The sequence below is a fragment of the Eucalyptus grandis genome, chromosome 8 (genome assembly GCF_016545825.1).
Source record: "Eucalyptus grandis isolate ANBG69807.140 chromosome 8, ASM1654582v1, whole genome shotgun sequence".
NCBI lineage: Eukaryota > Viridiplantae > Streptophyta > Magnoliopsida > Myrtales > Myrtaceae > Eucalyptus > Eucalyptus grandis.
The window spans coordinates 28,056,321-28,081,927 of NC_052619.1; the positions used below are offsets into that span (position 1 = coordinate 28,056,321).

The 25,607-nt window shown below is 38.9% G+C and overlaps 1 protein-coding gene across 1 annotated transcript; it reads right to left on the minus strand.

The window, feature by feature from the left end:
- Positions 1-17,525: 17,525 nt before the first annotated feature.
- Positions 17,526-20,251, minus strand: LOC120287115 (cytochrome P450 81E8-like). The gene is made up of 2 exons (XM_039299809.1): positions 19,340-20,251; positions 17,526-18,113 (listed from the first exon to the last, which is right to left on the minus strand). Exons 1-2 carry the CDS (start codon positions 20,249-20,251, stop codon positions 17,526-17,528), a joined length of 1,500 nt encoding a protein of 499 aa, XP_039155743.1.
- Between the last annotated feature and the right edge of the window lie 5,356 nt (positions 20,252-25,607).

Genomic DNA, 25,607 nt, shown 5'->3' on the forward strand with positions numbered 1-25,607 from the left:
GGATATATATATGCATGGTTGCATAGATGATATGTACATTTCACATGAAATATTGGTTGTATTGCTTGCTGCATTGTGTAGTTTGATGGATCTTTTACTGCTGAGTGGTTATACTCACCCCTTTTGGGGACTAACATTTTATACTAGACAAGATACCTCTGCTGCTACTGCCACCGGTAGATGGATCGAGTAGTTGGATATGACCGCGAAAAGGAGGATAGCAAAGGAATGAACTTTTGGACGCCGACACTAATCAATGGACTTTAAGTATATGACTGTTGGAAAAGATGTTGGCCATCTTTTGAAGTATACCCAAGTATAAAAGACCTTGACATTTTGATGTACTGACTAAAAATGTCCATCTGCTTTAAGTAAATAAAGGTGTTCGGCTTTAACTTATAAAATGTTTAGTAGGTATGCATCGTTTTCTTAATATAGGGAAGGCAGTTAATGGATGTGCTTCTGCCATATAAATTGCGCAGTGACCGATCTAAAAGATGTAAACCCCCAGAATTTATGAATTATAATGAAATTCCTTGGTATCAGAGCATTATATTATCAAGTCAAGTGAAAGGTAAGCGGACTGTGGCGACCCTAACGGTTCGGGGGCCGTCGAGGGGTGCCACAATTTTATAGGCCTTCCTAGTGCTAGAATCACTGAAAATGCCATACGTTTGCTAGCTTCTCGCTTGGGCCAAGTTGAGGAGGTTAAAATTGAAGCCAGAAATAACAATGCACGGAAAAATGGAAAAGCCAAAGTGCTACTGAATTTGTCCAGCCCACTCAAAACATGAACTATGATTAATTGTGGGGAAAAGAAATGGTGGATAGACTTCGAGTATGAAAGGCTTCCTCACTTTTGCTATTCTTGTGGTCAAATTGGGCATTATGCAAACTTTTGCATTGAAATTCCCTATGAAGAAACTGAATTTGCCCATGATCAACCAGGGCGGTATGGCTCATGGCTAAAGGCTGAAGTCCGAGAGGTTAGCCCCTATTGAAAGACTTTTTATGGCAACATTGAACTTTTTGCTACAGAGGAAGTTGTGATGGAAACTCCAACAATGGTTACCGAAATACCTCAAAGATCAAAAGTAGATGAACCAAATGAACTGGTAATTGTTGCTGTCCAGCATAATGCACAAGAGGTTATGGAAGAGTCAGGAAAGACGGAGCAACTTACTATACTCAGTGGGCAATGCACAGAGAAAAACACAATGATGCTTCCTTCTCTTGGAGGTAATGAGATCCTTTCACTAACCTCTAAAAAAGGAAAGGCGGTGTATAAAGCTCCTGTGGCAAAAAAAAACATAAGCGAGTTAGTCCCTATGAAAAGAAAATCTCACAAGATTTCTTGGTGGATGAAAAACAACTCTTGGATGCCCCAATTTAGACTTGAGATTGGGCTAGTGCATGGGCTTTGGTGGCTAGCCCTAATAAGCCACCAAAGAATAGATTAAACTATTGAGCTGGAACTGTCAAGGGCTAGACACTCCCTTGACAGTCTAGCATCTCAAAGCCTTAATGGCTTAAGAACGGCCCAATCTGGTTTTCCTTATGAAAACAAAAAACAAAAACACCATTGTAGAGAGTGAGGAAAAGGACTAATTTCAAATTTTCTTTTATTATCAAACCAGTTGGTATAGTTAGAGGCTTAGCGCTTATGTGGCATGAGAAGGTAAAAGTGAAAGTGGAGGGAAGCTCTGGGGAACTAATCAATATTCGATGCAAGGATCTTATTCGAGGTGACCTAATACGAATATCCTTTCTACATGCACCAACAAATTTTCAAGAGAGAATGAGACTATGGCGAGCTGTGAAAGACAGCAACACAACAATCCACTCCCATGGTTATGCATAAGGGACTTTAACGAAATACTTTACCATTGGAAAAAGGTCAAGTGTAGAGAAGTGGACCGTTATCGAATTGCAGCTTTTCAGGGGTTTTAGATGATTGTTTCTTGATGGGCATCGAAAGTAAGGGTGCATTTGGTAATGTTTCTATTCAAAAATTGTACTAAGGAACAGAAATAGAAAAAACTATTTCTGTTTCGGGGTTCTATTTCTGTTTCGGGAACAATTTTTTAACAAAAGAACATGTTTAGTAATTGCACAAAATTTATGTTCTTAGAATAAAAAAGAACATAAACACATTTGGTAAACTTATATGATTTTTTTGTTTCTTTTAATTTTTTCATATTTTTATTTTATTTTTCCTTTTTCTTTTTTATTTTTTCTTCCTTTTGGCCAGTTGCCGACCTCGGCCATGGCCAGCGACTGGCCAACGAGGGTTGGTGGTCTTGCCCAGCCACAGCGAGGCTTGTCGGCCCTCGACGACCGGTCACCGGCATCGCCAACCCCTTGACGGCCAGTTGCTAGCAATGGCCGAGGATGGTGACCGGCCAAAGAAAAAGGAAGAAGAAAAGAAAAAGGAAAAAAAATAGGAGAGAGAAAAACTATTTCTCAAAAGTGTTCCGAGAACAAGAAACAAGTTTTTCTTGTTTCTTGTTTCTATTTCAAATTTGTTCCCAGGAACAAAAAAAAATAGATTTGAAACAAAAACGTAAATAAACGCGTTTTCATTCTCTTTTGTTCCCCGGAACAAAAAAAAAAAGAAATTGTGTTCATGACTAGAAAAAAAGAACACAAACAAACAGCCCCTAAGGGCTGTGCTTATACCTGGTCAAATAAAAATAATGCAGCGCATTAGTAAATAATGGATTAAATAGGGCGCTTTATAACTTGGAATGAAGAGTACTATACCCAAATGTGATGGCTTTTGCACTATCGGCGATAGGTTCATATCATAGCCCAATTATATTATCTCTAGATCAAAGGGAAAAGAAAAGCAAGAAAATGTTTAGATTTGAATCGTTTTGGCTAGAAGACCCTGAGTGCGAGGCGGTGATCAAGCGAGCTTGGCAAGAGAATAGAACAATAAAAATCAGTCTTGTATATAAAACAAAGCTGGTTGCTGCTACATTAAACAAATGGAGTAGGAGAAAATTTAAAAGTGCTCAAAAACTTATCTTCTCCCTCAAATGCAGGCTTATGGAGCTGAATAACATAATGAATAGGGAGCAAAACAAAGAGGAGACCGGCAATATTGTCAGGAAAATTGCAGATTTGTGGAAGCAAGAGGAAATGTATTGGTGCATGAGGTCAAGAATCAGCTGGTTGAAATAGGGGACCAAAACACCAAGTATTTGCATGCAACAATAGTCCAACAGAGACAACGAAATAAAATATACATGCTGCAAATTGATGATCAAACTTGGTGTAGGGACCCATAACCCTCAAACACCATATCCGAAGCTTCTACTAGTCTTTCTTTACTTCAGTGGGCGACAGGAACTACCAACCTATATTGAATCAATGTGAAGCAGTGGTCAATGAGAAGATGAATGAAGACCTGATTAAACCAATCACAAAAGAGGAAGTTAAAGCTGTTGTTTTTCAGCTAGGGGCTACAAAGGCGCCGGGACCAAATGGGCTAAATGATTTATTTTATCAAAATCATTGGCCTATCATTAATGATGATATCTTCAACATGGTGCAATCTTTTTTCAACCAAGGTACGTTTGAACCAGAGATCGGAGATACTCGACGGAGGCATGTGATCGGGTGTGGGTGATTCACTATCGGCACTTTGGACCGACTTTTCTATCGAGCTTAATAGAATGCATATTACTCTTCAATTGGACTCAATTGGGAGAGAATTGATTGGAATTGAAGAAATTGGATCATCCCTAAAGTAACAAATCCAGAAAACATTACCCAATTCAGACCTATAGGCCTTTGCAATTTCAATTATAAGATCATTGCAAAGATACTAACTAATAGGCTGAAATCTTGGCTACCAAAAATAATTTCTGTGGAGCAAACTGCTTTTTAGTGATCGCCAGATCTAAGACAACATCTTTTTAGTCCAAGAGTCGGTTCACCAACTAAGGGTGAGAAGGAGGAAGCGTAAATTTCCAGCCATTTTCTATGTGATTATATGATGAGGCTGGGATTCCATGAAAAATAGGTCAATTGGATAAAGCAATGCATCTCATTGGTATCTTTTAGCATCCTAGTTAATGGTAAGCCTTCAGCTATCTTTAGGCCTACTAGAGGTATTCAGCAAGGGAACCCTCTATCCCCTTACCTATTTATTGTCATGGCCAATGCCCTCTCAACCCTTATGAGTAAAGCTGTCCAAGATGGGAGTATAAAGGGGATTCACTTAAACCCAACATGCCTTACGCTCTCGCATATCCTCTTTGCTGATGATGCCATCTTTTTTTTAGATGGAACGATAAGAGAAGCTCTGAATTTAGCCAATGTATTGAACCAATATTGTTATGTGTCAGGACAAGCTATCAACCTCAATAAATCAGGCATTTTATTTGGGAGAGATTGCCCGCAGAATTTAAACAGAATGTAGCAGCTGAGTTGAGAGTTCCTATCTTAGAAAACATAGGGAAATATCTTGGAATCCCATTAGAGTGGGGTCGCACAAAAAAGCAAATGTTTGCATGGATTCTAGCTAAAGTTGAGAGGAAACTTGAAGGATGGAAAGAGAGGCTGATATCGAAGGCAGGAAAAGAAGTTCTCATTAAGATAGTTATACAAGCCCTACCACAATATGCTATGTCCATCTTTAAAATTCCAACTTCCATTTGATGCGCTACTGAGAAGCGAATAGCCTCCTTTTGGTGGAAACATAATGTTGTTAGAAGAGGTATTTATTGGAAAAAAATGGGAAGATTTAAAAAATAGGAAGGATTGTGCAGGCCTAGGTTTTAAGGATTTAGTGGATTTCAACAAAGCAATATTGGGGAAGCAGGCTTGGAGAATTGTTCAACAACTAGACGCCCTATGGTGTTTATTGGAAAAAAATGGGAAAATTTGAAAACTAGGAAGGATTGTGCAGGCCTAGATTTTAAGGATTTAGTGGATTTCAACAAAGCAATATTGGGGAAGCAAGCTTGGAGAATTGTTCAACAACTAGATGCCCTATGGTGTCAAGTTCTTAAAAGTATTTATTTTTCTCAAGGTGACTTATGAGCAGCAAAAAGGATCCTGGCCTTCATGGGGATGACAAAGTTTATTGGTGGTGAGAGATGTGATCGAACATACCACTAGATGGAAGGTTGGAGATGGACAAAGAATCCGCTTTAGAGAAGATGTATGGCTTCCTTCCAGAAGACTTATTGGCCCAGCAAATCGAAATGAGCCAAGAATGGTAGTTGAATTAATTGATAACGAAGCCAAGGGATGGGATATTAGAAGAGTTAATGAAGTTTTTGAGGAAATAGTGGCTCAAGAGATCCTAGCTAACCCACTTAGCCTAAATCCCCATTATGATCAGTAGGTGTGGACAGCCAATAGCTCGAGGTCCTATACTATTAAAAGTGGCTACAACCAAATACATAACAAAGCAGCACTCTTCACCAAACCTAACCCATCTTCCTCCTACCAAGTTCCAAAATCCTATGGCATGAGATCTGGAAACTCCCTACCTTCCCCAAAATTCGATTCCTACTATGGAATATATGCAGCAATGCTCTTCCAACAAAGGAAAACCTACACAAAAGACACATGATACTTTATCCAACTTATCAAACTTGTGGCGATGCACCAGAGATAGCAGACCATCTCTTCCTCCTATGTGACTGGACAAAAACCCTATGGTCAGCCCCTATTTTCAAGCCGACATGTCTCCAGCAAGTATTTCTTGAATCGACAAATGGATCTTCGAGAATCTTACCTCAAGAGCAGGACTTGAACCGAAAGCCCTCTTCACAGGCCTACTGTGGCAGATTTGGAAGACCCACAACTTAGCGATTTTCCAAGGATCCTCGCCTAATCCAACAACCACTCAAGAAGAAGCCCGAACTGCTGTTGCTCTATACAAGAAATGGTGCATAGGGGGGATGAACGATAGCAGAGGATCAACACAAAGCATCAATAACACGCTAAGATGTGTTGGAGAAATCCTCTTGAAGTGTTTTGAAATTGACAAAACGTTTCCATCAATCTAGTCTTAAGGCTTGCAAACTCTGCTATTTAAAGTCTGAAGACCTCCGGACAGCCAGACTCAAGACTCAAAGTCTATCCTCATTGACAGTTTCTAATCCGTTGAAGAAAGGCTATTCAGAACTAGATGTTTTATTAAGGATGTGGCCTTATCGGCGGAGAAGATCTCTTGGCTAGATATGACATGACGGAATCCTTTATTTGATCATAATTGATTCGAAGATTAAGGATTCGATGATTGGCAAAGTATACTTGGAAGGTTCTACTTATGGAAACCAAGATCCTGATTGTATGGGCGAACATGATTGATGGGCTATCGATATATTCCTTTAATAGCTCGAATGATCTTCCTAATTGATTCCGTCCAACGAGTAGATTGGAGGAATTCTTTTGGTAAGTGCCAACGGGTATGATGGCATGAAGGAGTATATAAGGAAGACATTCCAGTTGTTCGAGAGTGTGCACGATAGAAGAATTCCAAAGTCTGAAGCTCCTTGTTCTTAGTCAATTCATTTGTTGAGCAAAATCTTGTAAACAAAAGAAAGTCTATATTCGTGAGAAACCTTGAGGAAGTGTGGTAGAACATCTACACTGTGGAATCAAGGAAAAGTTGTGCTGTAACTTCTCTTTTGTTCATAGTGAAATCTAGCCGGTGAGCTGTCAATGCGGAAGAGTGGACGTAGGCTTGGAATAAGCCGAACCACTATAAATCTTGTGTTCAATTTTCTCTTCCCTAACCTTTACTTTACTTTGATCGTATTTTCCTTTCTATCGTCTGCCTAGAATCGCTTCCATATCTCGAAAAATTGTTTGTGCACTTATTCACCCCCCTCTAGGTGCTTATACTAGAGCCTGTGTACTCACTTTGTTTGAAGTGTTTTACTTCAGAGTTAAAGATCCATGGCTAGTATGTTGGCTCCAGGGCTAGTAGAAGGGCAAAGCAATACCAGACCGCCTTACTTTGATGGAAATGATTACAACATATGGAAAAACAAGATGAAAGCATTCCTAAGATCAAAGGATCCTCTGGAATGGGACGTTGTAGAAAAAGGAATCATTCCTAAAGCTGCATCTGTCTCAGAAAGAGGAAAATATGCTATTGAGTCTAGCGAAATGACTCAGGAAGAGATAATCAAGAGACAAGCTCTTGATGCAAAAGCAATTTATTCTTTATATTGTGCTTTATCCCCTACTGAATATAACAAAATATCTTCTTGTGTTACAGCTAAAAAAGTCTGTGATAGATTACATATTACCTATGAAGGAACCGATCGAGTGAAAGAGACTAGAATCAACATTCTCCTCGGTCAATATGAAGCCTTCAAGATGAAATCAGGAGAATCTATAACTAATATGGTTAGTCGTTTTACAGAAATCGTGAATGGTCTTGAAAATCAAGGTCAACCAATTTCTGATCCCATGAAGGTAAACAAGCTACTACGTGGACTCTCCAAGGATTGGAATCACATAAAGACCTCAATCAGAGAGACCCAAAGAATCATGCCACTATCTGTTGATGAGTTGGTTGGGACTCTTTAGTCTTATGAAGTGGAACGAATCAATGAAGACAAAGACCCTAAAGGTAAGAAATCCATTGCATTAAAATCTAATGATGATTCTGATGTTACAGATTTTGAAGACGATATGGATGATGAGGAACTTGCTCTCATGATAAGAAGATTCAGAAAGCTGAACAGAAAAGGAAGAAGATTCAATCCAAAGAAACAAAGTTTTCAAAAGCAACAGACTAAGTCTGTTGAGGATGATGAATCAAACAAAGATATAGTCTACTTTGAATGTAAGAAAAATGGACACATCAGACCCAACTGTCCTCTTCTGAGGAAGAAGAAAGGAAAAACTGAAAAGTATCGAAAAGCTCTAAAAGCTTAAACCTGGAGTGATACAGAGTGTGAAGAAAGTGATGATGATTATGCCAATATATGTCTGATGGCACAATCGGATTCAGATTCAAATTCCAAGACATATTCAGATTCAGAAAGCGAATTTGAGGTAAGTAACTTCAAAATCCCTATTAAAGTTTCAAAATACATTGATGAATTGTGTTTTAGTCTTAAGACTTCTCTTAAAAGAATTTCCGAACTCAAGAAGGAAAATTCTGCTCTAAAACAACAGGAAAATATTTTGAAAGAAAAAGTGAAATGTTTAAACAATAATGTTTCTTCTCCTAAAGAAAGTGAAGATAATCTTTTAAAAGAAAATGCATTCTTGAAAAATGATATCTCAAATATTTCCAAAAGATTTTCTATAGGATCTGAGAAACTGGAAAAAATATTCTCTGTTCAAAGACCCTATTTCAATAAATCTGGTTTGGGAATGACTGCTTAAACCATTCCTTTAATTGATTTTCCTAAAGTAAAGGAAAGAATCAAACAAAGACCCACACGAGATGCTTACAACAATCATTTTAAAAGGATCTTTGTAAAACCAGTAGGTCGCAATGCTCTCGGATGCTCAAAGTGCAATAGTGCATATCATTTTGAAAAAGAATGTCCTATGATTTGGAAACCTTAAAAGGTATGGGCAAAAACCACATATCATACTAACACCAATGGACCCAAGAAAATATGGGTACCAAAGAAGGTTTGAGTTTCTTTTAAATGCAGGTCACTATCAAGAAAAATGTAAAATGGTATCTGGATAGTGGATGCTCAAGACACATGACAGGAGACTCAAATTTCTTTATAAAGCTTGTTCGAGTAAATGGTGGAAAATTTTCTTTTGGAGGAAACAGCAAAGGAAAAATTGTGGGATTTGGAATTGTAAAGATTGGAAATCTCACAATCAGCAATGTTTCCTTAGTGGAAGGGCTTAATTACAATTTGCTCAGTATTAGCCAATTATGTGATACTGATTTCAAAATCAACTTTCAAGAGGGAATATGTTCAGGAATTAGTAAAGATTCTACTCAGTCATTCATGGGTCGAAGACATGGAAATATCTACCTCTTGGATGTGAAACCAGATGAATCACAATGTCTAATCTCAATCCAAGACGAAGCAAACTTATGGCACAGAAAGCTTGGGCACGTCAATATGAAGCAAATAGCCGAAATCTCAGCAAAGAAGCTTGTTCGTGGTCTACCCAATTTATCATACCAAAAGTCTGATCTATGTACACCATGTATATTGGGAAAACAGGTAATAAATTCTTTTAAACCAATAAATCAAGTTTCCACTAACCGTGTACTGCAGCTTCTGCATATGGATCTTTTTGGACCAACCAAAACACAAAGCATTGGAGGTAAGAAATACTGCCTAGTAATTGTGGAATTACTCACGATTTACTTGGGTATATTTCTTGGCAAGTAAGTCTGAAACCTTCTCTTACTTTGAAAAGTTTGCTAAAAAGGTTCAAAATGAGAAAGGGTATGTTATCTCAAGTATAAGAACAGATCATGGAGGTGAATTTGAAAATCATGATTTTACAAAATTCAGTAATGAATCTGGTTTTCAACATGTATTCTCCTCTCCATATACTCCAGAGCAAAATGGAGTTGTGGAAAGAAAGAATAGATCACTTCAAGAAATGGCTAGAACTCTTTTAATTGAAAGTAACATCTCTTCACGTTTTTGGGCTAAAGCAGTTTCTACAACATGTTATATTATTAATAGAGTTTTTGTAAAACCTATTACGGAAAAAAAAAAACCCCTATGAACTATTCAAAGAAAAGAAGCCTATTGTTTCATATTTTCATGTATTCAGATGCAAATGCTTTATACTGAAAAATGCAAATGATCGAAAGTTTGAAGAAAAGTCAGATGAAGGCATCTTCCTTGGATATTCAACCACAAGCAAAGTGTTACAGTCTACAACAAGAAGACTCAAAAAAGAATCAATGAATGTTAAATTCCAAGATTCTATGCAAAATGAATCCATTCAGACTCATCTTGAAGAATCTGAACCTACTCTAGACTCTACAAAGTCTAAAATAGCTCGAGACTTTGAAGGAACCGCAACAAGTGACTTTGAAGATTCAAGTGAAGGAAGTGACCATCAATCGACAAATTAACCAGCAATCGGAAACATAAGTCCAGTCATCCCAAAGATCTTATTATTGGCGACAACAATGAAGGAATTTGCACAAGATCCAAAAGGCGCGAAGAGTCTAGTGCTGTGGCTCTTATTTCTGAAATAGAACCCAAAAGCATAGACGAAGCTTTATCTGATGAAAGCTAGATTGAAGCTATGCAAGAAGAGCTCGGGCAATTCAAGTATTAATGATTTACGAATTGACTCCTAAACCAAAAGGTAAGTCTGTTATTGGAGCTAAATGGGTTTTCGGGAACAAGATGAATGAGAAAGGAAAAGTCATAAGAAACAAGGCAAGACTCGTGGCCAAGGGATACACACAAGAAGAAGGGATAAACTATGACGAGACTTACACACCAGTAGCAAGGTTAGAAGCAATTCGATTATTACTTGCTTTTGCTTGTTATAAGAATTTCAGGTTATTCCAAATGGATGTCAAAAGTGCCTTCCTAAATGGATTCATCCATGAGGAAGTCTATGTGGAACAACCACCTGGTTTGAAGACCCAAGGAAACCCAGACTCAGTATTCGAGACTCAAAAAGGCTTTATATGGTCTAAAACAAGCACCTCGAGCTTGGTACAACGAGGCGAGTAAGTTTTTAATTGAAAATGGTTTTGATAAAGGTAAAGTAGACACTACTCTTTTTATTAAAAGAGAAAGTAAGAATTTTCTACTTGTTCAAATATATGTCGATGATATTATTTTTGGATCATCTAATGAAATCATTATTCAATAATTTCTCTAAGACTATGCGGGATGAATTTGAAATGAGCATGATGGGTGAGTTAACCTTCTTTCTTGGACTTCAAGTGAAACAACTGAAGGAACGAACTTTTATTCATCAAGAAAAATATGCTAATGATATTGAGAAGAAGTTTGGACTAGACAATTGCAAAAAGACCGATATACCAATGTCAAGTTCCTTGAAGATAGACAAAGATGAAGGAGGAAAGAAAGTCGACCAAAAGTTATACGGGGAGTATCATCGGTTCACTTCTTTATCTTCTTTGCTTCTAGATCGACATTTTGTTTAGTGTTTGCATTTGTGCCAGATTTCAAGCGAGACCTAAAGAATCACATTTAAATGCTGCAAAGCATATTATCAAATATTTTGCATCAACTTCAAGCCTTGGTCTCGGTATCCTAAAAGGGAGACTTTACTCTTCTTGGATACTCGGAGCACGCAGACTTAGCCGGATGCGAGTTGATAGAAAGAGCACCTCGGTACCTATCAACTACTTGGAGGCGGGGCAGTGTCTTGGTTTTCAAGGAAGCAAAGTATAGTAGCTCTCTCTGACGAAGCAGAATATGTAGCTCTCGAAGTTGTTGTTCACAAATTCTGTGGATAAAACAACAGCTAAGAGACTTTGGAATTGAAGATTCATGCACGGAGATTAAATGTGACAACACCAAGCGCAATCAATCTTACAAAAATCCAATTCTTCACTCAAGAGCAAAGCATATAGAGATTCGACATCACTTCATTAGAGATCATGTTCAAAATGGAGAAATTACGATTCAGTTTGTTGACTCAAAGAACCAACCCGGCGGATATATTTACAAAGCCTTTCGAGAAAAATCAATTTGAAATTATCCGTTCCAAACTCAACATTTTGAGGTTTGAAGAAGTTAAAGTCTAGAGACTCTCGAGACTCGAACAAATAAGACTTTGACTTGCAAGACTTTGACTATAAGTTATTCTCTCTCTAATCTCATCTTGAAAAGGTACGTTCATCAACCGTATTTGATTATTGTTATCTCAACCGCTATCTTTAATTGACGAGATTATTGCATCGTTTCCTTTAGAAAAATGAGTTATTTTGAAATGACAATTTTTCGAAAAAGGCAGTTATTTTTTTAAAATGCATCTTTTCACTTTCCATTACGACGGTTGGTATCCCTCCTTTCGACTCTTATATTTCGGTTTCTCTTCGCTTAACTCCAAAACCCTAAAAAGCACCAATCTTCCATTCTTGTTTTCTTCTCTTGTTTAATCTTCGAAAAAGTTGTCATCTTTCTTGAGAAAATCAAGCAATGAATCTTTCAAAGACTAAGAAAGATGCCGTCTTCAAGAAAGTCTTCGAGGATCGCAAGCAGGGGACCACGGCGAATGAGTGAGGGGCCTATACACTTCAATCTCACTGAAGAAGAAGTGTCTCCAAAACAGCAGCAGAGCCCACAACATTCTCAGCAACGTCATTCTCCTCCATCTAGTCCTCAAGGTGTTGATCATCATCAAGAGGAAGAAATCATTGAAGATGCAGATCCCGTAAGAGTTCAAAGGCCCTCTTTTATTTATAAGTTGTATCGTGCTTTAAAAGGGACTGGTACTCCATTGAACTATGTTGATGATTTTCTTAAGGACAAAGGATATGGAAATGAATATATCTTTTTGCGAAAAATGGAAAGTTTGGGAATTGCTCATAAAGGGGTGGCAGAAGAAACCCTTGCGAATATCCCAAGTGATCCTCGTGATTGGGGATTTAATCCGGTAGATGGAAATGATGATGACAAATTATATAGCCAATTTCAACGAAGAATGGGAGTTGCGGCAGAAAATCGAGGAAAAATGGGAGTTGTTTAGATCGAAGGAACAGAAAGATCTATACTCAAAATTGCTGAAGCGTGGGGTGATAAACCCTAGGAGTGTGGATTTTGATTTTCTGGATCTTGTGAATGTGAACTTAAGGGAAAAGTTCGGTCATCTTCAACTTGAAAAAATTCTGCTCGACACCACGAGGCCTATCCTCAACTAACTGCATATTTCTATTCAAATCTTAGTTTCTTGGATGCGAATAGATTCTCTTCGATGTCAAAGATCAAGACTCTGTTGTGGATATGGATATGCTAGCAGATGTGTTAGAAGTTGAAAGAGGAAGATATCAATAGATCAAAGTTTCTATTGCTCGTGCTACACTGGAACTTGTTAAGGACAGGAGAACAGATGAAAAGATTTCCTACTCAAGGATGAGTGCATTCAACATCTTGCTGCACAATATTGTAATCAATTGCCTTAGACCGAAATCAACTTCCAAGACTGATGTTTCAAGTTCAGAGGCAAAGCTAATGTATGCCATCATCACTAGGAAAAGGTTTTCACTTCCTCACCTTTGTTATGTTCCACATGTATAGAGCTGTGATGAAGGACGGAGGTCAACTTCCTTATCCAAGTCTTGTGACGAAGTTATTCGGACATCGAACATTCAGCCTCCGCAAATTCTTTGTGCTCGATCGTGCGATCATATGGTGGTAGGACTGAAAATGGTGACTAAGATGCGTCTGAAGGAACTAAGCAAGGCGTTGGAGAAATTCAAGGAGAAGACTCCAGTCAAATCTCATCAATTCTCTTCTGTAGGAAAAAGAAAAGGGAAGGAGCCCATGGATGCTCCATCCAAGAGAAGAAGAGCTCTCATCGTTGAGGATGAAGATGATGAGAATAACATTACTATTTCTGCATTGAAGAATCTAAGTCGCTCTGTTCCAGAGAAAGACTCAGAACAGTAGATAGAAGAAAGAGAAGAGAAAGAAGCAGAGGAAAGAGAAGAAGAAGAAGAAGAAAGAGATGCTGAGAAAGAGAGTTGAAAAAGAAGAAGAAGAGAAAAGAGATCAAGAAGAAGGAGAACATGAGGAGCACTCTCCACCTGAAGGCATGGAAACAGGGGGAGACCAAGAGAAAAGAGGCATGTCCTCAAATCCCGCAACCGATGGAGGGAGTCAGTCGATCCCCAGCAGATCTAGAGGATATTTATGCCTCTCAATTTCCCGAGGAATGTCATGATGTTTCATCGCCAAATCTGCGTGATTATGCTGATCTACCATCGTCTGCATTTACTCCATCAGAACGTGCCGACGCCTCAAGATCGCGGGCCGACAATTCAGCGGACTTTCGCGAGTTATGGATATTCTCTTGGAGATGCAAGGTCAGATATATGCATTGGGATGCGAAGTTCAGAACTTGCATAATGCAGGACAAGCTTCTTCCGGTTCATTGAATGATCAAATCCAAGCCCTTTCTCTTTAGATTCAGGCTAATGCTAAGGGTGAGGATGTTGCACAACTGAAGGAAGACTTGAAAAGGCTGGAAGGCATCGTTCAGTCAATGGGAGATTTCCAGCTTGTTCGTGTTCCCAAGCATTCTTGACTCCACTCCATTTTCATCTCAATCTTTTTTATGCTGACAAAAATGGGGAGAGTTGCGAGACTTGAAAAACTTTGAACTTAAATTTGTCGAACTTTTGGCTTGTTTGGTTTGTGGTTTGTTTTGACTTAACTTGTGTGTCTGGATGTGGACTAAATTTAGGATTTGGATTTGACTGCTTATTATTAACTACTATTGATATCTTATGGATGGCTTTATAGCATATTGGACTAACCTATTTTCTGTGGTTGCAGATTCTAGTGTTATTCATTTAGCCATTTATCTCTATAAGATATGCATATGTGTTTGAGAAATGTTTTGTAGGTCAAAGTTTTCCAAATCTGCAGGAAAGTTTGTCACCATCAAAAAGGGGAGATTGTTGGAGAAATCCTCTTGAAGTGTTTTGAAGTTGACAAAACGTTTCCATCGCCTTAAGGCTTGCGACTACTGCTATTTAAAGTCGAAGACCTCCCCAGCCCTGACTCAAGACTCAAAGTCTATCCTCATTGACAGTTTCTAATCCGTTGAAGAAAGGCTATCCAGGCTGGATGTTTTATTAAGGATGTGGCCTTATCGACCCGGAGAAGATCTCTTGGCTGGATATGACATTACGGAATCCTTTATTTGATCATAATTGATTCGAAGATTAAGGATCCGATGATTGGCAAAGTATACTTGGAAGGTTCTACTTATGGAAACCAAGATCCTGATTGTATGGGCGAACAGGATTGATGGGCTATCGACATATTCCTTTAATAGCTCGAATGATCTTCTTAATTGATTTCGTCAATGGGTAGATTGGAGGAATTCCTTTGGTAAGTGCCAACGGGTATGATGGCATGAAGGAGTATATAAAGAAGACGCTCCGAGTTGTTCGAGTGTGCACGATAGAAGAATTCCAAAGTCTCGAAGCTCCTTGTTCTTAGTCAATTCATTTGTTGAGCAAAATCTTGTAAACAAAAAGAGTCTATATTCGTGAGAAACCTTGAGGAAGTGTGGTAGAATATCTACACTTTGTGGAATCAAGGAAAAGCTGTGCTGTAACTTCTCTTTTGTTCATAATGAAATCCAACCGGTGAGCTGTCAATGCGAAAGAGTGGACGTAGGCTTGGAATAAGCCGAACCACTATAAATCTTGTGTTCAATTTTCTCTTCCCTAACCTTTACTTTACTTTGATCGTATTTTCCTTTCTATCGTCTGCCTAGAATCGCTTCCATATCTCGAAAAATTGTTTGTGCACCTATTCACCCCCCTCTAGGTGCTTATACTAGGTATCTCAAGATGGAACCCACCTGGTACAAGCGAGCTGAAGCTGAACGCTAACAGCTCCCGATACACCTCAACGACGATAGGATCGGTGGCTGGCGTGTGCAGGAACGTTGCCGGTCTTCTCGTTGCAGGCTTCACCAAGAGGATTCACACGCCGTCCATTTGGGTAGTTGAAACCCTAGCTATGAGAGAAGCTTTGTTATGGGTCAAACAGAACAAAAACACATGAAGTAATCTCCAACAGGAAGTCACGACCAAAATTGATCTACAAGTGACCTTATCTTCATATCACTTACCCCTCGTGCGCTACTTATCAGACTGATTGCAAAGGTTTACTGGCCCAGCTAAATGGAACTTCAATCATCTATGAGCCTTAGGAAACAAATAAAGTCACGGATTGGGTTGCTAAGGGCGGACATGATAAAGTTTCTACTTCTTTCTTTTCTATGTTCCCCAGAACAAGTTTGGAATAGAAATTCGTTTGGTAACACAATTTGATTTTTCTATTTCTAGAATAGATTTCTATTCCAGAAATAGATTTGAAGAAGAAATCAGAAGCTAAAATTTTTAACTTCTCAATTTCTAGCCAGAAATTAATTTCTATTCCAGAAATTTTGTAATGCAGACCCTAAGCCCACCGATCAAATTACCTTTCTAGTAATTGGTTCTCACATCCTCCTCAGCCTTTAACTTTAATCTTATGTTTAGATTTTCCAACTAATGATGCCCCTTTAGTGGGATAGTACTGAAATTACGATATTTCAACCACAAAAAAAAAAAAAAAAGTGTTTAAGCGCTAACTATGCCGGCTGGTTCATCCAGTTAAACTAGAACTGGCCCTCAATCCGGTCTAGTCATTCATTGCCACTTGGGTTGGTCAAAACCCGGAACAAACCGGTACGGCCAACGGTTCAATCATTGGATTGGCAAACCGGACCACGATTTGTACTGAATTGGACTAGTCTAGCACATGAATTGGCAAGATGAATTGCCGTGTTCAACTATCGTGTCAGGTTCTAAAGTTGATCCATCACCGTCTGACTCACTACAGGCTAGACCTATCAGAATGGGCCATTAACCCATGTTTTAAAATGTACGGGTATTAAATGAGTCATAAATGAATTGATTATATTAAGTAAATGAGTTTAAACATAATGAGTGTTAAATGGGTCATAAACGGATTTACAACTTATTTAGACTCAACCCATTTCTATAACTCTCTATTCATTCTTTCTTGCCCTCATTCAATCTCAGTCCACTCACTTCACATTCTTATCTCAATTTGAGTTTAAAATTTTGTAGATTGAGTTAAATATGAAAGTTTTTTAACAATATGTGTCAGGTTGGGTACGGGCTGAGTATGAGTCACTAGATTCATATTATGTAAAAAATGGGTCATGACAAGTTAAATTAAGATTTTTTGGAGAAAAGAAAGGCGCCAACTTGATGAATGAAGCAAATATATAAATGTGCACATTTTGACAGAAAAATATAGTGATGGGGCAAATGCCGCTTGGGTAAAATTCAGTGCCTTTCTATGTGATATTTGCAAATTTGGGCCAAAATTATCTTTCGAGTGAAAATTGGTGTCATTCCATGCGAAAGTTAGGACCAAAGGTTGGCTTGGAGACTAAAAGAAATTTTTGCATAAAAATCAAAATATATATAAATTGGGAAGTAGTTGATATGATTATGACGTTAGAAAAATTATTCGTGGGTTGTTTCCAATGAGATTATTTGGAGCAAGAATTGATATTGAGAAGTTTAGTGGGAGGAATAATTTTTGGTTGTGGTGCATTAAGAGGTGCCATATTAATAACGCAGGGTTTGGCGAAAGCATTGAATGTCAAAAATAAATTGTCAGAAACAAGAAATAGACCATAAGGTAGATAACGAAACTTATCCAGATGACTTTAACCATTTCGTACAAGTTTGTACACCATAATACAATTTATGAATCTAAGACGTCCTTAGCAATGGATTATTTATTTTTGGTGCAAACACATAAGACAAGGACTAATAGCAATATCTTGGCTCCCGCTCAATGCTCAGCAATTCTCGCCATGATTTCATGGGGTTTGTACATGGCTTCCAATGGCAACGCCTTAGGCATATTCATTCCTTCTTCACTTATTCCTTTCCATTCAAAACACTGGATCAACGATCCCACAGCCACATTGATCATCCGTTGGGCCAGGTTTGCACCAGGACAGGCTCGCCTCCCAAGTCCAAATGACAATAGCTTGCATTGTCCATTATCTTCATTTTCAAATCTTTCAGGTCTGAAACTTTTCGGATCATCCCACAACTTCGGATCCCTGTGAATGCTCCATATATTGATGAATACTATGGTTTGACTAGGTACATCATAACCGCCTATGACACAATCCTCTGATGACATGTGTGGAACTAGAAGTGGTGCCGGTGGTTTCAAACGTAGAGTTTCTAATACAATGTTTTGGAGAAAAGGAAGTTTTGCAATGTCTGTCTCATCTATCAAGCGTTCTTGACCAATCACATTATCCAACTCCTCAATAGCTCTTTTTAAGGAATGCGAATGACTATGTAAAAGGGACATTGCCCTTGCCATTGTCGAAGCAGAAGTATCAATGCCTGCTATAAGCATGACCTATAGAAGGATATAGAGCAAAAACAAATTGTCATTACATTGTTGAAACGGAAGAAATGATAAAAGAGTAATAATTTAAACATTAATATCAGAGAAATCTTACTGCAATCCATAAGTTATTAGATCAGGTATTATAAATGACTTCAAAATTAACAATTGTTTACAATTTAATATGTATATCCGCATAAATGTGTGAGAAATAGGCCAGAACTTTTGTTTACTTCAAGAAGGAAATCCAGTTTCCTGTACGATGAGATTATTGCGTCCAAGGAACTTGAGAGAATTCAATTTTACTCATTAGCTCATAACCATTTTCCTCTAATTTCATAAATATACTAACATTCATTTTGAGTGAGGCAATTGATAGAGAGACTTTTTATATTGCTTTTTGAATAGTTAACAGAAAACAAATATATCTATGATTTCAATCTCAATCTTTTCCTGGAAAAATTTCAGTTAAACCTATCAATTACTTAAGACGAATCATAATTATATGCTGAACTTAATGAAAAAGATGATTGACAACATAAGAGATCTATGAAATCTTTCAAATTTAGGAAAACATGTTTTCCTACTTTTAACTATTTGAGATTGCAATATATGGATCTATTGATATATCTAGACAATGTTATGTGTTGGTTTTTACGCACGCTCTTTGCTCCTTTTTCTAATTTGAGAGCAGGGAGACCTACACTTTCGCAAAACCTAAAACATTCGGCCATTGATATCTCTTCTATGATAATTACATAAAGAACGAGTTAATTGATCATAACAAGAATTTACATCTTTTTAAACAGATGTTTAATGTCAGAATCAACTTGCAATATTCATTCTCAAGAAAACTATCACTGTCAATGAATGTACTCACGAGTTTCTAAGGTGTTCAACGTTAGGACATGAACACCCTAAAAGAGAACGATTCAGCAATCTAGATACTAAATTGTCAAACTACTATGATGCACAATCAAATACTTTTTTACATATTTGTTTTGCTCTCTAAGGGTTGCTAATATTAAAATGTTGCATATTAAATGGAGTAGCCTTACAAAATTGTCCATGAGGATGTGATGCAATAGATATAGGATTTTTTTGGATAATTCTCCGCTTGATTTACCATAGGACCATAATTAATTTCGTTTTTGTAAGACAATGGATGATCCAGTTTATATGTATGCAGTATTCCATGATGAGGATGAGATGCGAAAGATCGTCCAATTTGTACGTACCAATACTAGTCCTTTGATGATCTCATCAGTGTAAAACTCGGGCTGCTTCTCTTGCAACAAAAGCAAATGATCCAGCACGGCCTCCCTACTCTCTCCACCACATCTTTTTCTGCGACTATTTCTCTGTTCTTCAATCAGATTCTGTAACAACTCGTCCGATCTTTTGCTCAACCAAGACACCCTCTTCTCATAATTCCTAAAGAACAACCTCAAGATACTCAAGTAATCCCCTGGATACGCACTAACACCATATTCGACAATTTCAGACATGATCTCGCGAAACACCTTCGCCTCCTCGGCATCGATCACATCTTCCCCATAATACCTCTTCCCAGTCAACATCCTCATAACGATGTTGAATGTCATCTCCCAGAAGATCGGTTTTAGTTCCACCTTAGTGAAGTCGTCCCCAGATGATGAGGCTCTTTTGTTTAGATTAAGCAGGAGTCGCTTGATTTCATCCCTCCGAATGGGCAGAAAGGAGTTGAGACGGGCCGAGGAAAAGATCTCAAGAGTACAAACACGGCGGAGACTACGCCATTGTTCGCCGTATGAGGCAACGACGACAATCGTGTTGTCATACCCAATGTGCCTGCCGGCGACAGTAGAGGGGCGGTTGGCAAGCGTGATGTCGTTCTTAGTATAGCATTCTTCGGCTGCCTCGGCTGACAAGACGACAACCACTCGGCGGTAGCCGAAGCGGAGAGAGAAGACGGGGCCGTAAGATTGGGAGAGGGAGTGGAGGGTTCGGTGGAGGGGGTGTTTCAGGAGGTGGAGGTGGCCCAGGATGGGGATGGAAGGTGGGCTGGGCGGAAGGTTTTTCGGTTGCTTGAACCATGAAGAGAAGAGCTTGAGAGTGAGGAGTAGGAGGAAAGCCAGAGGAAGGGTAGAGTAGAGCGATGAAGTCTCCATGGTTGGGACAAACTTGGTATTGGCGAAAGGCTACGGTGTCCACGCTTCTTATATAGAAAATAGTTACATGTTCCTTGCTGGTGAATCAAATATATATGTAATCTCAAACGTGGAAAGAGAAAGCTCATCAATCGTCATCAACCACGAAGAGCATCTTTAGCCTCTCAATTGCTCGCCTAAAGCTCCTCAGGCACTTGTCCATCGTGCCCGCTACCGCCAAAGCACGGCTTAACTTCGGGAAAAAGTCAGGACTTACCTCACCAGGGCATCCACGATGGGCGACGGTGGTTCTAGGCAGAGCTCACCCAATTCCGACAAACCAAGCCTCGCCAACTTTGGGGGAGGCTCCACCTCACTAGATCTGGCAAGGTCGAGCTCGCCTCAACACTAATGATGCTTAGTCTTGCTAACATTGAGGCTAGCAAAGCTCACCTTAGGCCGGTGAGGCATCGGCCTTGCTCGATCGATGAACTCTGGCCTCCCCAGTGCAATTGGGTGAGGGCTGCAATCCTAGCCTTCTTGGCAAGGGTCGGGTGCGGGACTTTGTAAGGAAAAAGGGTAAACGAAAGAAAAATCAAAAGAATTATTTAAAAAATAAAAAATTAACAAATTAAAAATGATATTAAAAAAAAAAAAACCGTTCAAAGAGAATGATATATCCTTACGGAATTTTTCATGTTCCCGTGCATGGGATGGGACCTGCTCTATTAACAACCCATGATTATTCCATTGGCACGCCTCTACGTTAGGTGTCCCTATATTATAAATATAAACATAAATTATGACAATAAGAACGCAAAGTTAAAAAAGAAGACCAAAAAGGCGAGAGGCTTGGCATTCTTTCTTAAGTTCCAGTCAAAGGTACTCTCATACTGGACATCTAGCGTGCAGTTGACCTTCCTACTAGTATGCACACTAGCGTCATCCTTCGCCATCTTTTTATTTTGCTTTGACAAGCTCTTGATTCCTTTTGTTTAGATTAAGTAGCTAACTCTGTACTCTAGGTCTGCTTAGAGAATCAATGGTGAACTCGCCGGCCTCCCTCCCATCTAGAGCGAGCCACCTTATTTTAAGGTCCTAGGACGCAAACGCCTCACACCCCTTGTTGACTGGCCTACATTTTTCTTGCGGTCAACCAGGGAATATAGAAGACAGCAGGAAACCCCACCTCCCGAGAGTTTTTCCCCTATTTCTTGTTTGAGCCTTTTAAGCACCCATTCAGGTCCAACCTTCCTATCATATGTAGTACACACAATGGCATCTCAAAATTGGTGCCCTTCACCATCTTTTTATTTTTGTTTTGACTAGCTCCTTGTTATTTTTGTTTTAGATTGCATAGCTAACTGTATACTGTAAGCCTAAATTTAAAACAAATGAAAGAAAAAAAAGAAAAATGATCTAAAATGTTAAAAATCTATTGTGCAAATTGCAATTCAATTTTGAACTTTTTAAATTTGGTCGATTCAGTCCTAAATTTTTTGACGATTTTTCAATGTAATCAATCATTTTAATTTAAATTTGAAATCACTAACTTGGTAGAGCAATGACCGGCATCTATCATATACAGCACTATCGGTAGCTGGCAATTAAATGTACAATTACATTCGAAACATTGTTATGAGAAATTTGTAATATTTTATTTTCTCCTCTTTTTTTATGACCCAGAAACCGTCGTACAACCGGCAGCTGGCGGCATAATCCTAGGGCAACTGAGTCACCTCCACAAATCCAGTCGCGTGTGAGTCGCGCAATAGGGATGTGGGGTTTCGAACCCCTCTCCTCTCAATGAGGGAGCAGGGCTCTAACCAACGCGGCCACGGCGGGTGATGGTATTTTTTCTCCTTTCTTTTCTTTTCTTTCCTTTTCGTTTTTTTTTTGTTGGTTAACTACAAATGGTCTCCTTCTCCACGCTTCTCTTGTAGAACTCTACTAGCAACTGCTCCACGACCAGCGATCTCACCACATAGGCCCGGTTGTTGAAGAGGTGGACCCTAAACTCCTCTTGGAAGGTGTCAAGGAGCTTATAAATCCAGGTGATGGAAAGCGTGTCGTCAGCAGTGATGGTGGAGAGGTCAAGGAAGCGACCCGCGATTTTCCTTTACAAGGCCTCGAGCTCGAGCTCCCGGGTGGTGGCCTCACGGTGTTTGGGCTCCATGGAGTGGGCAGCAACAGCTAGTCATTGCGGAGGCTGAAAATGGAATGGCCAATGTGGGAGCCCTCGTAATTTAATGCGCACATCCTCTCACATGAAGTTTTCGCAAACTACATTAAATCAAAATGAATTAAATCAAGCTTAGATCATGATTCCCCGGAGAATAAAAAGCGATTTCATAGAGAATTGAGCCGATGTAATCAGGTAATTTCATCCAAAATTAGGGCTAAAAGCAGAGCTCAGAGAGACCCAAACCCCCTTTTGCTGGCCAAAGGCGAGGGCTATGGCCTTCAGCAATGAAGTGGAAGGAGGCGAAGACACAACAACCATTAAATTACGAGGGTCTCACTTAGGGCCCACACTTTTCAATTATTGAAATCAAGTGAACTCACATATCCCAATGCACACTTAAATGTTCATAACAGAACTACTGTGTTGTGCCATCAATAGAAACGTTGTCATTCACGCCTTTAGCCGGCGGGGAAATATAAGATTATTACATGAATTTAAATTAGTTTGAAATATTTTAATTGTGGTGTTTCTGTCAATTTTTCATTGTGGCAGTTCAGCTGAGCTAGGTAAACTCATTCCATGCTCTTTATAGTCCTAGACATTCAAGTGAAAATGCAAATTAATTTTGATGTGCGAACCCCTGGAGTGCCATAAGTTGGCACAAAGGGACACCTAAGTGTCAAAAGTTACGAAAATGACACTTAAGTGCCAAAATTAGAGCAAAATGAATCACTTAAGTGACATCGGTGAGAAAATCCAGCCAAATTACATATGTGGCATTTTCCGGCGACTTCTTTTACTAAGGTGGCAAACGTGTAAAAAAAAAAAAAAAAAAGCACACATGAACTACAAAAACGACCTCGTCCATCCACACTGACTAAGCTGACCTAAATGACATCATTTTTCCTTGGTGTTAAACAACGTCGTTTAAGTTATTTTGGCTTAAGCAGACCTGGCCATCACCATTCCTCCCTATCTGCGTTCACACTAGATCTCTGGCCTTTCTCTCCATCGTCGTTCATGCCCAAAGGTGGTCATCGATCGCCGTCATCAGTCGCAGTTGTTGGTCATTGTCACCGCTCACCATCGTCGCTTCTCCAGGTTCAGCCCCTTCTCCCCCTCCCCTATGATGAAATTAGGTCTCGATTCTTTTATTAGGGCTCCAATGGAAAATTTGGGGCTCGGCGGGGAAATGTGCTGATCCGACCTTTGGGCAGTGAGGTGGGTGTGTTGTGCTCGAGCTGTGCGTGTTGGCTTGCGTAAATTCTGTTGAAATGCATGCGCTTTGTTTGCTACTCCCTTGTGTGGAGATGCTCACCTCGGTTGATGATTTCTACAATTGATGCTCGAGTGAAACGAAATATTGAATCAAGTGTTACTAGGAACTAGTGTGTTTGAGTGAAACGAAATATTGAATCAGGTGGGATAGATAAATAGATTAAGGTGGAAGGTGTGAAATAATGGTCATCAAGTGCTCTGCAAAGAGCACGCAACTTTGCTATCAATCTGCTTTTGTTCCCTTGATTATGATCTTTTGGTTCTTTTACTCTTCTTTCATGATTGTTGTTTCTAATCAAATAGTCAACATATATGCAAGGAACATTGAGGAGTGCAAAAAAAAAAAAAAAATTGATACTTTATATAAGTTCGTTTACCTGCAAGGGACCAATTTGAAACTACATGTAAGTATCTCCTTTTAAAATTTATAAACTATTAGCTCTTTTCACATGTGGTATCAGTCTACTGTGCAATGGATAAATAGGGCTTGGATTTTCCTCTAAATTTCTCTTGGTTTGTGTAATGACCTCTTGAAACAATATATTAATGGGTAGACATCATAGAGTAGGGTATGATTTCTCTTGGCTAGATGAGAAACAGAATTTTCACCCTATATTTTTACATCGAGCTTGCCTTAATTTTATGTATGTGTTTTCACAGGAAAAATAGATTTGATTAAGTTGATGTACATTATCACATTGCAGGTTTAGTTCAGCAAAAGATAGTAGACAAAATTGCTTGGGCTGTGCTTGTTGTGGGATCTCTGTTTTTGGTTAATATTTTAAGGGAAGGGAATGGAAGGCAAATAATTAAAGTGGCAACCTCTTTTTTAGCTGTCATGTAGGGGCATATTGTTAGTGTAGAGACCTCTGTTTTTTGTTAATATTTTAAGGGAATGGAAGGTAAATAATTAAAGTGTCGACCTCTTTTTTGGCTGTCATGTAGGGGTATATTGTCAGTGTGGAGACCTATGTTTAATAAAGTCCATGAGAGTGGGGGGACTCCCATGTGCAATTGTCTATTGTTCTTTGTGGATGTGGTCCCAAAAACTAATTATTTTTTTTATTGTTCTTGGTGCAGAAATGGCTTATGACAAGGATTATGTTGATGTCATAGTTTGCTATGGTGAAAAATTTGTACTTGAGGAAGATGAGTGGGAGTATGAGGATGGAAATGAGGGCATCATCTTTGTCGAGATAAAGAATGTATCTTATATAGGATTTGTTAGGGATATAGTGACTTATTTGCCTTATAAAGTTTAGAAGTTGTTGTATTGTATTCTTGGGAAAGGCTTAAGAAATGGTTTGAGAAACTTAGAAGATGATAATGGTTTTAAGGATGTTCTATACCATTATCTTCATGGTGAAGAGGTAAAAATATATGTTGAGTACAATAATGAAAGTGAGGACAAAGATGATGATTGAGAGAGCACCCTAGTAGGACAAAAAGGATATGGTATTCAAGGTAGTACTAACATTAGGGTCGAAGGAATGCAGGATAGACATGATGGAGAGGAGAGGAGCGTAAATGCAATTCACCAAAGTGATGATGACATAAATGATGTCACAATCACTGGATTAGATTGGGAAGTAGCTGAATTAAAGCTGAGTCAGCTCTCCGGCGATCCACCTTGGTGAGAAATATTAATATTTAATTGTCACGTATGATTTCCAGCTGATTTTGCCGGATGTAACACTTAGGTGTCACACTTTTCTTAAAATGTGGCACTTAAGTGTCACTTTCGTAACTTTTGGCACTTAAGTATTCCTTTGTGCCAACTTTTGGCACTTGAAGCAATCTTTTGCCATTAATTTTTCAAGTTGGAGTCTAGCCTGAAATTTTCAATGTGGCAATTAAGTCAACCTATACGTCATGATCCGCAACGTGACGTGGCAAAATGCCATCTTCTTCCTT

Coding starts and splice junctions, on each gene's coding strand:
- LOC120287115 (XM_039299809.1), bottom strand. CDS start 20,251: ATGGAGACTTCATCGCTCTACTCTACCCTTCCTCTGGCTTTCCTCCTA. Junction 18,114..19,339: donor TCATCAAAGGACTAGTATTG/GTACGTACAAAT, acceptor ATCCTTCTATAG/GTCATGCTTATAGCAGGCAT.